General features: G+C 41.5%; 1 protein-coding gene across 1 annotated transcript in view; it reads right to left on the reverse strand.

Annotated features, from left to right (window-relative positions):
- Window positions 1–13855, reverse strand: part of LOC139766183 (chromosome-associated kinesin KIF4-like) — a 296752-nt gene that overhangs the window by 195285 nt on the left and 87612 nt on the right. The window contains exon 11 of the mRNA XM_071694453.1: window positions 4985–5212. Within this exon, the coding sequence (XP_071550554.1) occupies window positions 4985–5212 (228 nt within the window). The remainder of the gene's footprint in view (window positions 1–4984; window positions 5213–13855) is intronic.

Raw genomic sequence — 13855 nt, forward strand, 5'->3', positions numbered from 1 at the left:
TCTCTCTTCTTTTCTGAAAACCTCGACAAATCTTCACCTTAGCCTCCACAAGATAATGATCAGACATCCCTCCAGTTGCACCTCTCAGCACATTAACATCCAAAAGTCTTTCTTTCACGCGCCTATCAATTAACACAAAATCCAATAACGCTCTCTGGCCATCTCTCTTACTTACATACGTATACTTATGTATATCTCTCTTTTTAAACCAGGTATTCCCAATCACCAGTCCTTTTTCAGCACATAAATCTACAAGCTCTTCACCATTTCCATTTACAACACTGAACACCCCATGTATACCAATTATTCCCTCAACTGCCACATTACTCACCTTTGCATTCTAATCACCCATCACTATAACCCAGTCTTGTGCATCAAAACCACTAACACACTCATTCAGCTGCTCCCAAAACACTTGCCTCTCATGATCTTTCTTCTCATGCCCAGGTGCATATGCACCAATAATCACCCATCTCTCTCCATCAACTTTCAGTTTTACCCATATCAATCTAGAGTTTACTTTCTTACATTCTATCACATACTCCCACCACTCCTGTTTCAGGAGTAGTGCTACTCCTTCCCTTGTTCTTGTCCTCTCACTAACCCCTGACTTCACTCCCAAGACATTCCCAAACCACTCTTCCCCTTTACCCTTGAGCTTCGTTTCACTCAGAGCCAAAACATCCAGGTTCCTTTCCTCAAACATACTACCTATCTCTCCTTTTTTCTCATCTTGTTTACATCCACACGCATTTAGACACCCCAATCTGAGCCTTTGAGGAGGATGAGCACTCCCCGCGTGACTCCTTCTTCTGTTTCCCCTTTTAGAAAGTTAAAATACAAGGAGGGAAGGATTTCTAGCCCTCCGCTCCCGTCCCCTTTAGTTGCCTTCTACGACACGTGAGGAATGCGTGGAAAGTATTCTTTTTCCTCTATCCCCTATATATACACATATATGTGTATAAATGCCCACATGTGCACATATACATATGAACATATAAATAGATATACATACACATGTACATATTCATACTTGTTTGCCTTCATCCAATCCTGTCACTACCCTGCTCCACAGAAAAACAGCATCACTATCCCTTGCTTCAGTGAGGTAGCGCCAAGAATACAGACAAAATGGCCCTATTCGTTCACATTCAGTCTCTAGCTGTCATGTGTGACGCACTGAAACCATAGCTCCCTATCCACATCTAGGGTCCAGAGACCTTTTTATGGTTTACCTGTACATGCTCTGGTTCAGTCCATTGACAGCACATCGACCCAAGTATACCACAATGTTCCAATTCACTCTTTTCCTTGCATACCTCTCACCCTCCAGTATGGTCAAGCCCCGATCGCTCAAAATCTTTTTCACTCCATCCTTCCACCTCTAATTTGGTCTCCCGCTTCTCCTTGTTCCCTCCACCTCTGACACATATATAATCTTTGTCAATCTTTCTTCTCTCATTCTTTTCATACGTCCAAACCATTTCAGCTCACCCACTTCCGCTCTCTCAACCATACTCTTTATTTCCACACATCACTCTTACCCATACATTACTTACTCGATCAAACCACCTCACACCACACATTGTCCTCAAACATTTCATTTCCAACATGTCCATCTATAGCCCATGCCTCACAACCATGTAACATTGTCGGACCTACTATTCCTTCAAACATACCTATTTTTGCCCTCCAAGACAATGTTCTCTCTTTCCACACATTCTTCATCACTCCCAGAGCCTTCACCCCCTGCCCCACCCTGTGACTCACTTCTGCTTCCGTGGTTCCTTCTGCTGCTAAGTCCACTCCTGGATATCTAAAACACTTCACTTTCTCCAATTTTTCTTCATTCAAACTTACATATAAACATACAAATAACTTGTCCCTCAACCCAACTGAACCTACTAACCTTGCTCTTATTCACATTTACTCTCAACTTTCTCCTTTCACACACTTTTCCAAACTCAGTCACCAACATCTGCAGTTTCTCACATGAATCAGCCACCAGAGCTGTATCATTGGCAAACAACAACTGACTCACTTCCCAGTCCCTCTCGTTCACAACAGTCTGCATACTTGCCCCTCTCCAAAACTCTTGCATTTACCTTTCTAACCACCCCATCCATGAACAAATCAAACAACCATGGGGATATCACACACCCATGCCACAGACCAACATTCAGTGGGAACAAAAAACCCTCCTCTCTTCCTTCTTGTACATATGCCTTACATCCTTGGTGGAAACTTTTCACTTCTAACAACTCACCTCCCACACCATATACTCTCAAAACCTTCCACAAAGTATTTTCATCAATTCTATCATATGCCTTCTCCAGATCCAGAAATGCCACATACAAATCCATTAGTTTTTTAAGTATCTCTCACATTTATTCTTTAAAGCAAACACTTGATCTACACATCCTCTACCACTTCGGAAACCACACTGCTCTTCCCCAGTCTGATGCTCTGTACGTGCCTTCACCCTGTCAGTCAATACCCTCCCATATAATTTACCAGGAATACTCAACAAACATATATATACCTCTGTAGTTTGAACATTCATCTTTATCCCCTTCATTTTTGTACAATGGCACTATGCATGCATTCCACCAATCCTCAGGCACTTCACCATGGTCCTGGTCCATACACACATTGTAAATCCTTACCAACCAATCAACAACAACAGTCACCCCCTTTTTCAATAAATTCCACCACAATACCATCCAAACACGCTGCCTCGCCAGATTTCATCTTCCTCAAAGCTTTCATTACCTCTTCTTTCTTCACCAAATCAATCTCCCTGACCCTCTCACTTCGTACACCAACCTGACCAAAACACCCTATATCTACCACTCTATCATCAAACACATTCAACAAACCTTCAAAATACTCACTCTCTCTCTTCACTCCATCACTATCTGTTATCGCTTCCCCACGTGCTCCCTTCACCAATGTCCCCATTTGTTCTCTTGTCTTATGCACGTTATTTACCTCCTTCCAAAACATCTTTTTATTCTCCCTAAAATTTGATGATGCTCTCACCCCAACTTTCATTTGCCCTCTTTTTCACTTCTTGCACCTTTCTCTTGATCTTTTGCCAGTTTCTTTTATTCATCTCCCAGTCATTTGCACTACTTCCCTGCAAAAATCATCTAAACACCTCTCTTTTCTCTTTCACTAACAATCTTACTTTATCATCCCACCACACTAGCCTTTCTAATCTGCCCACCTCCCACCTTTCTCATACTACATGCATCTTTTGCACAAGCCATCATTGCTTCCCTAAATACATCCCATTCCCACTCTCATGTCACTTGCTCTCACCTTTTGCCATTCTATACAAAATCTCTCCTGATATTTCCTCACACAAGTCTCCTTTCCAAGCTCACTTACTCTCACCATTCTCTTCTCCCCAACATTCTCTCTTCTTTTCTGAAAGCCTCTACAAATCTTCACGTTTGCCTCCACAAGATAGTAATAAAAAAATCCCTCTAGCTGCCCCTCTCAGCACATTAACATCCAAAAGTCTCTCTTTTACATGCCTATAGATTAACACATTATCCAACAATGCCCTTTGACCATCCCTCCTACTCACATATGTATACTTATGTATATCTCTCTTTTTAAACTAGGTATTCCCAGTCACCAGTCTTCTTTCAGCACACAAGTCCACAAGCTCTTCACCATTTCCATTTACAACACTGAACACCCCATGTACTCCAATTATACCCTTAACTGCCATATTACTCACCTTTGCATTTATATTGTCCATCACTATAGCCAAGTCTCCTGCATCAAAGCTGCTAATACACTCACCCAACTGCTCCCAAAACACTTGCCTCTCATGATCTTTCTTCTCGTGGCCAGGTTTGTAGGCACCAATAATCACCCAACTCTCTCCATCCACTTTCAGTTTTACCCACATCAATCTAGAATTTACTTTCTTACACTCTATCACATACTCCCACAACTCCTGCTTCAGGAGTGTTGCTACTCCTTTAGCTCTTGTCCTCTCAGCAACCCCTGACATTACTCCCAATACCTTCACAAACCACTCTTCTCCCTTACCCTTGAGCTTCATTTCACTCAAAGCTAGAACATCCAGGTGTCTTTCCTCAAACATACTACCTATCTCTCCTTTGTTCTCATTTTGGTTAAATCCACACACATTCAGACACCCCAATCTGAGCCTTCGAGGAGGATGAGCACTCCCCGCTTGACTCCTTTTCCTCTTTCCCTTTCTTTTTATTCTCCCTAAAATTTAATGATACTCTCTCACCCTAACTATCATTTGCCCTCTTTTTCAACTCTTGCACCTTTTTTCTCTTGACCTCTTGCCACTTTCTTTTATACATCTCCCAGTCTTTTGCATTATTTCCCAGCAAATATCATCCAAATGCCTCTCTTTTCTCTCTCACTAACAACCTTACCTCTTCATCCCACCACTCACTGCCCATCCCACTCACTCACTTTCTAATCTGCCCACCTCCCACCTTTCTCATACCACATGCATCTTTTGTGCAAGCCATCACTGCTTCCTTAAATACATCCCATTCCTCACCCACTTCCCTCACACAAGTCACCTTTTCCATACTCACTTTCTCTCACTACTCTCTTCTCCCCAACATTCTCTCTTCTTTTCTGAAAGCCTCTACAAAGCCCTCCAGCTGCTCCTCTCAGCACATTAACACCCAAAAGTCTCTCTTTTACATGCCTATCAATAAACAAGTAATCCAATAATGTTCTTTGACCATCTCTCCTATTCACATATGTATACTTAGGAATATCTCTCTTTTTGAACTATTATATATGTTCATATATATTGAGTAATTGTTCTGAATGAATATGTAGTAAACAAACAAAAATGATTACTGGTAATGACCCAGTATAATGATTTAAGTTCTCCACAGAATTAAAAGAAAAGTATAAAGCAGAATAAACATTCTTTGCAAATAAAGTAATCAGTGTAAAAAACTTTTCTTACTTGTAATTCTTCATTTAACCGGGCTTGACGGATGGTATATTCACATCCAAACTCTTTGGGTAGTGTTTCGTCTGAGGCTTCTTCATTACAGCCGTTGGAAGAGATGATGAAATTTGTTTGATCGCCATGCATTGTGGATGTGTTGGTAGAAATGTTGTGACGTGAAAGTTCATGGTCCATTATGGCCTTCTCTCCCTTGTGTTGTTCACTCTGTTGGATTAGTTGTTTCTACTATAAACTTTTACCATAACTGTGAAATGAAAATTTGTACATCAGAATCCTAAACTCTGCAAACTACGACAAAAGTCTATATACTTACTTCTTGCCTAAGAGTCCCTTCTATCCTTAAGAGGCTACTGCAGCACTCAGGAAGCTGGCGAAGTCCACCAATCAGGACCATAAAGTCATAGTGTTGTTACGTTGTGTGTGCATCTATGCACAGAGGGTGCAGGGCAAATAAGCAGAAGTGCTCAATGTTCACTCAAGAAGCTGGCTGTGTCCATCAGTTGGAACATAAAGTCATAAAGTGTTGTGATGTGTGTGCATCTATATGCAGAGAGTGCAAGGCAGTTGAATAATAAGTGCTCAATGTTATCTTTATGGTAGTTATATCATAGGCATGAAGGGTCATGGGATGTGTTGAAACTGTCTGTAGTAATGGGTGATAACCAGACCATGTGCAGGATAGTGTGACTCAAGTTTGATCAGGAAATGTGATTCCTGATGGGAGTGTCTATTGGGGTGGAATTAAGTCAGAACCAGGAGGATAGTTGTTTAGCGCTTGTTGGTTACTTTAGTGTGTATGTCTTGTCAGTGTTGCATTTGTTAGAGGTGGGGGATCTTTGAAAAGAGGTTACTAAAGTGTGAGGCAGAGGTAAGTTTTATTTTTCTAGCTGAGGGTTGTTGGTTAGTCAGAGTGGTATGGCTGGGACAGGTTCTAGTCCAACTACACTGAAATGAGCACCAAGGATCTTTTTTTTGTGAAGGTACTGAGTGTTTCTGGTTGTTAGGTAGCCACTGACTGCTCTGGGTGCATTATTTTGTGTGACTGCAACTCTCTTACATTTTCTGTTATATTTGTAGGTGCGGCACAGTTAAAAACGAAGCAGATAAATTCTTTGAATAGGATGTTGAGGGATTCTTTTTTTCCTTGTCCAAATCTGGTGCCAGTTAGCATTTTGAAGGCATTTAGTTTGTGTAGTGCTTTTTGTGCTGATGTTACTGGTGTTGGGAATGAATGTAATATATTTGTTGAGGTGAAGCCTTGAATGGTTGGTGTTTTCCTCAAAGGGGGGGGGACTCTATTCAAGGCGGCTGGAGAGTGTGAGCTGTACTTAACTGTGTCTGGAGGATAAAAGACTAATTAAAGACTTCTGTGGAGATGCAAACATTCTGTTCTGGGTGAACCATTGTTCCACCTGTTTAACATAGTGCTGCATGTCTGATGTTGCTACTTTGGTGTTGGGGCATTGTGATGTGATTGTGAGGTTGCCTTCACAAAAGGACCTTCCTGCTAAGGTTTGTCTAAGGTTATGGGAAGTCGTGGAGAAAGAGATTGATGAAAGTTGGAGAAAGACTGCTCCTTGGGGAACTCCACCATAGAGTTCAAGCATTTAAGAGGTGAAGCCATCATGTGGTGTCTTTATATGAGTATATATACCAATTTATTCCTCGTGGACAATGAAAAGCCCTTCTGTTCCTTTCAAGAAAACTATAAGAGGCTTAAGAGGTATGAGCCATAGAGATGCAAGGTGTACATAATACTTTTCTCTTTGCTGATGCTACTGTTGTGGTCAAGGTTCCAGTTATGGACAAAAAGAAAGAAATATAATAAAAAAGATTGATATGCTTTTGAGGTGGAAAGCTTGACTTAAACTTGGAGTAGATCACAGCATTTACAGAGGAAAGAGATAATAAAGGTGCAGGCTTCCATGCAACAGGAGAGAAACGCATGCCCCCAACCAAAAAATTGCCTCAACATAATTATGTGATGTACTAGCTTCCTAAGAACTGCATGGTCTCACTTCTAAGACAGGTATGCATGCAGCTAACTCTGAAACACAGAAACCAAAATAATATCAACAAGAAAGGGAAAGAGAACCAACAGTGTAACATAGTGAAAGTAAGACAAATTCAAGGTTAGACTGGGAGAACAGATTAATAAGACTATTTCACACTCAGGTAAATTCATACAGTAGTGCAGCCCAAGGCATTAAAAAGTTATCTACACAAAGGTAAGTCATTCCTCTATAAAACTTGAGTAAGTGCTCAAAAGAGAAGAATTCCCAGCATATGAATAACCCTCTGTTCTAGAGGAAAACTTGGGCACTTGTGTAATAAGGAGTTTCTAAGATAAATTTTATGGTAATGTGAAGAATGTTAAACCCGTTCAGTGATGGAATCATAGAACCATCAAAGAGAAGTCAAAGGATGAGATTGAAATAAGGAGTTGTGATTTCACTACATTACACACGACAGCTAGAGAATGGGTGTGAATTGATATGGCCTTTCTTCATCTCATCCTAGCCCTACCTCGCATACTTAGGAAGCCATGATCAAATATGAAACGCTTTAGATATCAAGGAGTGGACTTAGCAGCGAATAGAACCATGGAAGCGGAAGCGAGTTATAGGGTGGGCAAGGGGGAGAACATTCTGGGAGTGATGAAGAATGTGTGGAAAGATAGAATGTTATCTCGGAGAGCAAAAATGGGTTTGTTTGAGGGAATAGTAGTTCCATTAATATCATATAGTTGTGATGCATGGGCTATAAATAGGGTTGTATGGAGGGTGTTGGATGTATTGGAAATGTTTGAGATCAATATGTGGTGTGAGGTGGTTTGATCAATTAAGTAATGAAAATAAAATAAAAAGAGCAGCAGTGGATGCGTTGGAATGGCATGGACATATAGAACAAGTAAATGAAGAAAGGTTGACAAAGAGGATATATGTGGCAGAGGTGGAGGGAACAAAAAGAAATGGGAGACCAAAGTGGAGGTGGAAGGATGGAGTGAAAAAGATTTTGAGCAATCAGAGCCTGAAAATTCAGGTAGGTGAGAGGCATGCAAGGAACAGAGTGAAGTGGATCAGTATGGTATACAGGAATTGATATGATGTCAATGGACTGAACGAGGTTACATGAAACATCTGGGGTAAACCATGGAAATGCCAGTGGGCTCTGGATGTGGATAGGGAGCTGTGGTTTCAGTGCATTACACACAACAACTAGAGACTTCATGTGAGCGAATGTGGCCTTTTTTGTCTGTTTTCCTGGCACTATCTTACTGACATAGGGAGTGGCAATGATGTTTCCTTTGGGTTAGGGTAGCACAGGGCATGGATAAAGGCAAGCAAATATGAATATACACGTTATTTGCTTTGTCGCTGTCTCACGCGTTAGCGAGGTAGCGCAAGGAAACAGATGAAAGAATGGCCCAACCCACCCACATACACATGTATATACATACACGTCCACACACGCAAATATACATACCTATACATCTTAACATATACATATATATACACACACAGACATATACATATATACACATGTACATAATTCATACTGTCTGCCTTTATTCATTCTCATCGCCACCCCGCCACATATGAAATAACAACCCCCTCTCTCTGCATGTGCATGAGGTAGCACTAGGAAAAGACAACAAAGGTCACTTTCGTTCACACTCAGTCTCTAGCTGTCATGTATAATGCACCAAAACCACAGCTCCCTTTCCACATCCAGGCCCAACAGAACTTCCCGTGGTTTACGCCAGACGCTTCACATGCCCTGGTTCAATCCATTGACAGCACGTCAACCCCGGTATACCACATCGTTCCAATTCACTCTATTCCTTGCATGCCTTTCACCCTTCTGCATATTCAGACCCCAATCACTCAAAACCTTTTTCACTCCATCTTTCCACCTCTAATTTGGTCTCCCACTTCTCGTCGTTCCCTCCACCTATGACACATATATCCTCTTGGTCAATCTTTCCTCACTCATTCTCTCCATGTGACCAAACCATTTCAAAATACCCTCTTCTGCTCTCTCAACCACACTCTTTTTATTACCACACATCCCTCTTACCCTATTATCACTCACTCGATCAAACCACCTCACATCACATATTGTCCTCAAACATCTCATTTCCAGCACATCCACCCTCCTCCGCACAACTCTATCTATAGCCCACGCCTCAAAACCATATAACACTGTTGGAACCACTATTCCTTCAAACATACCCATTTTTGCTTTTCGAGATGGGGTGGGGAGGGGGCGAAAGTTCTGGGATCGTTGAAGAATGCGCATATATATATATATATATATATATATATATATATATATATATATATATATATATATATATATTTTCTTTTTTTTTTTTTTCTGCTTTGTCGCTGTCTCCCGCGTTTGCGAGGTAGCGCAAGGAAACAGACAAAAGAAATGGCCCAACCCCCCCCCCCCATACACATGTATATACATATGTCCACACACGCAAATATACATACCTACACAGCTTTCCATGGTTTACCCCAGACGCTTCGCATGCCTTGATTCAATCCACTGACAGCACGTCAACCCCGGTATACCACATCGCTCCAATTCACTCTATTCCTTGCCCTCCTTTCACCCTCCTGCATGTTCAGGCCCCGATCACACAAAATCTTTTTCACTCCATCTTTCCACCTCCAATTTGGTCTCCCTCTTCTCCTCGTTCCCTCCACCTCTGACACATATATCCTCTTGGTCAATCTTTCCTCACTCATTCTCTCCATGTGACCAAACCATTTCAAAACACCCTCTTCTGCTCTCTCAACCACGCTCTTTTTATTTCCACACATCTCTCTTACCCTTACGTTACTTACTCGATCAAACCACCTCACACCACACAATGTCCTCAAACATCTCATTTCCAGCACATCCATCCTCCTGCGCACAACTCTATCCATAGTCCACGCCTTGCAACCATACAACATTGTTGGAACCACTATTCCTTCAAACATACCCATTTTTGCTTTCTGAGACAATGTTCTTGACTTCCACACATTCTTCAAGGCTCCCAGAATTTTCGCCCCCTCCCCCACTCTATGATCCACTTCCGCTTCCATGTTTCCATCCGCTGCCAGATCCACTCCCAGATATCTAAAACACTTCACTTCCTCCAGTTTTTCTCCATTCAAACTCACCTCCCAATTGACTTGACCCTCAACCCTACTGTACCTAATAACCTTGCTCTTATTCACATTTACTCTTAACTTTCTTCTTCCACACACTTTACCAAACTCAGTCACCAGCTTCTGCAGTTTCTCACATGAATCAGCCACCAGCGCTGTATCATCAGCGAACAACAACTGACTCACTTCCCAAGCTCTCTCATCCCCAACAGACTTCATACTTGCCCCTCTTTCCAAAACTCTTGCATTTACCTCCCTAACAACCCCATCCATAAACAAATTAAACAACCATGGAGACATCACACACCCCTGCCGCAAACCTACATTCACTGAGAACCAATCACTTTCCTCTCTTCCTACACGTACACATGCCTTACATCCTCGATAAAAACTTTTCACTGCTTCTAACAACTTTCCTCCCACACCATATATTCTTAATACCTTCCACAGAGCATGAAGAATGTATGTGAGAAATACTTAGAAAAGCAAATGGATTTGTATGTAGCATTTATGGATCTGGAGAAGGCATATGATAGAGTTGATAGAGATGCTCTGTGGAAGGTATTAAGAATATATGGTGTGGGAGGAAAGTTGTTAGAAGCAGTGAAAAGTTTTTATCGAGGATGTAAGGCATGTGTACGTGTAGGAAGAGAGGAAAGTGATTGGTTCTCAGTGAATGTAGGTTTGCGGCAGGGGTGTGTGATGTCTCCATGGTTGTTTAATTTGTTTATGGATGGGGTTGTTAGGGAGGTAAATGCAAGAGTTTTGGAAAGAGGGGCAAGTATGAAGTCTGTTGGGGATGAGAGAGCTTAGGAAGTGAGTCAGTTGTTGTTCGCTGATGATACAGCGCTGGTGGCTGATTCATGTGAGAAACTGCAGAAGCTGGTGACTGAGTTTGGTAAAGTGTGTGGAAGAAGAAAGTTAAGAGTAAATGTGAATAAGAGCAAGGTTATTAGGTACAGTAGGGTTGAGGGTCAAGTCAATTGGGAGGTGAGTTTGAATGGAGAAAAACTGGAGGAAGTGAAGTGTTTTAGATATCTGGGAGTGGATCTGGCAGCGGATGGAACCATGGAAGCGGAAGTGGATCATAGGGTGGGGGAGGGGGCGAAAATTCTGGGGGCCTTGAAGAATGTGTGGAAGTCGAGAACATTATCTCGGAGAGCAAAAAATGGGTATGTTTGAAGGAATAGTGGTTCCAACAATGTTGTATGGTTGTGAGGCGTGGGCTATGGATAGAGTTGGGCGCAGGAGGATGGATGTGCTGGAAATGAGATGTTTGAGGACAATGTGTGGTGTGAGGTGGTTTGATCGAGTGAGTAACGTAAGGGTAAGAGAGATGTGTGGAAATAAAAAGAGCGTGGTTGAGAGAGCAGAAGAGGGTGTTTTGAAATGGTTTGGGCACATGGAGAGAATGAGTGAGGAAAGATTGACCAAGAGGATATATGTGTCGGAGGTGGAGGGAACGAGGAGAAGAGGGAGACCAAATTGGAGGTGGAAAGATGAAGTGAAAAAGATTTTGTGTGATCGGGGCCTGAACATGCAGGAGGGTGAAAGGAGGGCAAGGAATAGAGTGAATTGGAGCGATGTGGTATACCAGGGTTGACGTGCTGTCAGCGGATTGAATCAAGGCCTGTGAAGCGTCTGGGGTAATCCATGGAAAGCTGTGTAGGTATGTATATTTGCGTGTGTGGACGTATGTATATACATGTGTATGGGGGGGGGGGGGGGGGGGGGGTTGGGCCATTTCTTTCGTCTGTTTCCTTGCGCTACCTCGCAAACGCGGGAGACAGCGACAAAGTAAAAAAAAAAAAAAATATATATATATATATTATATATATATATATATTATCCCTGGGGATAGGGGAGAAAGAATACTTCCCATGTATTCCCTGCGTGTCGTAGAAGGCGACTAAAAGGGGAGGGAGCGGGTGGCTGGAAATCCTCCACTCACGTTTTTTTTTTGATTTTCCAGGGGAGGGAGCGGGGAGGGGGGCCAGGTGGGGATTTTCCCTCTAAGGCCCAGTCCCCTGTTCTTAGCGCTACCTCGCAAATGCGGGAAATGGCGAATAGTATGAAAAAAAAAAATATATATATATATATATATATATATATATATATATATATATATATATATATATATATATATATATATATATATATATATATATATATACATATATATATATACATATATATATATACATATATATATATATACATATATATATATACATATATATATATACATATATATACATATATATATATATATATATATATATATATATATATATATATATATATATATATATATATATATATATATATATATTTTTTTTTTTTATACTTTGTCGCTGTCTCCCGCGTTTGCGAGGTAGCGCAAGGAAACAGACGAAAGAAATGGCCCAACCCCCCCATACACATGTACATACACACGTCCACACACGCAAATATACATACCTACACAGCTTTCCATGGTTTACCCCAGACGCTTCACATGCCTTGATTCAATCCACTGACAGCACGTCAACCCCTGTATACCACATCGCTCCAATTCACTCTATTCCTTGCCCTCCTTTCACCCTCCTGCATGTTCAGGCCCCGATCACACAAAATCCTTTTCACTCCATCTTTCCACCTCCAATTTGGTCTCCCTCTTCTCCTCGTTCCCTCCACCTCCGACACATATATCCTCTTGGTCAATCTTTCCTCACTCATTCTCTCCATGTGCCCAAACCATTTCAAAACACCCTCTTCTGCTCTCTCAACCACGCTCTTTTTATTTCCACACATCTCTCTTACCCTTACGTTACTTACTCGATCAAACCACCTCACACCACACATTGTCCTCAAACATCTCATTTCCAGCACATCCATCCTCCTACGCACAACTCTATCCATAGCCCATATATATATATATATATATATATATATATATATATATTGGGGTGCCTAAATGTGTGTGGATGTAACCAAGATGTGAAAAAAGGAGAGATAGGTAGTATGTTTGAGGAAAGGAACCTGGATGTTTTGGCTCTGAGTGAAACGAAGCTCAAGGGTAAAGGGGAAGAGTGGTTTGGGAATGTCTTGGGAGTAAAGTCAGGGGTTAGTGAGAGGACAAGAGCAAGGGAAGGAGTAGCAGTACTCCTGAAACAGGAGTTGTGGAAGTATGTGATAGAATGTAAGAAAGTAAATTCTCGATTAATATGGGTAAAACTGAAAGTTGATGGAGAGAGATGGGTGATTATTGGTGCATATGCACCTGGGCATGAGAAGAAAGATCATGAGAGGCAAGTGTTTTGGGAGCAGCTGAATGAGTGTGTTAGTGGTTTTGATGAACGAGACCGGGTTATAGTGTTGGGTGATTTGAATGCAAAGGTGAGTAATGTGGCAGTTGAGGGAATAATTGGTATACATGGGGTGTTCAGTGTTGTAAATGGAAATGGTGAAGAGCTTGTAGATTTATGTGCTGAAAAAGGACTGATGATTGGGAATACCTGGTTTAAAAAGTGAGATATACATAAGTATACTTATGTAAGTAGGAGAGATGGCCAGAGAGCGTTATTGGATTATGTGTTAATTGACAGGCGTGCGAAAGAGAGACTTTTGGATGTTAATGTGCTGAGAGGTGCAACTGGAGGGATGTCTGATCATTATCTTGTGGAGGCTAAGGTGAAGATTTGTATGGGTTTTCAGA

This window comes from Panulirus ornatus, chromosome 57 (assembly GCF_036320965.1).
Source record: "Panulirus ornatus isolate Po-2019 chromosome 57, ASM3632096v1, whole genome shotgun sequence".
Classification (NCBI taxonomy): Eukaryota; Metazoa; Arthropoda; class Malacostraca; order Decapoda; family Palinuridae; genus Panulirus; species Panulirus ornatus.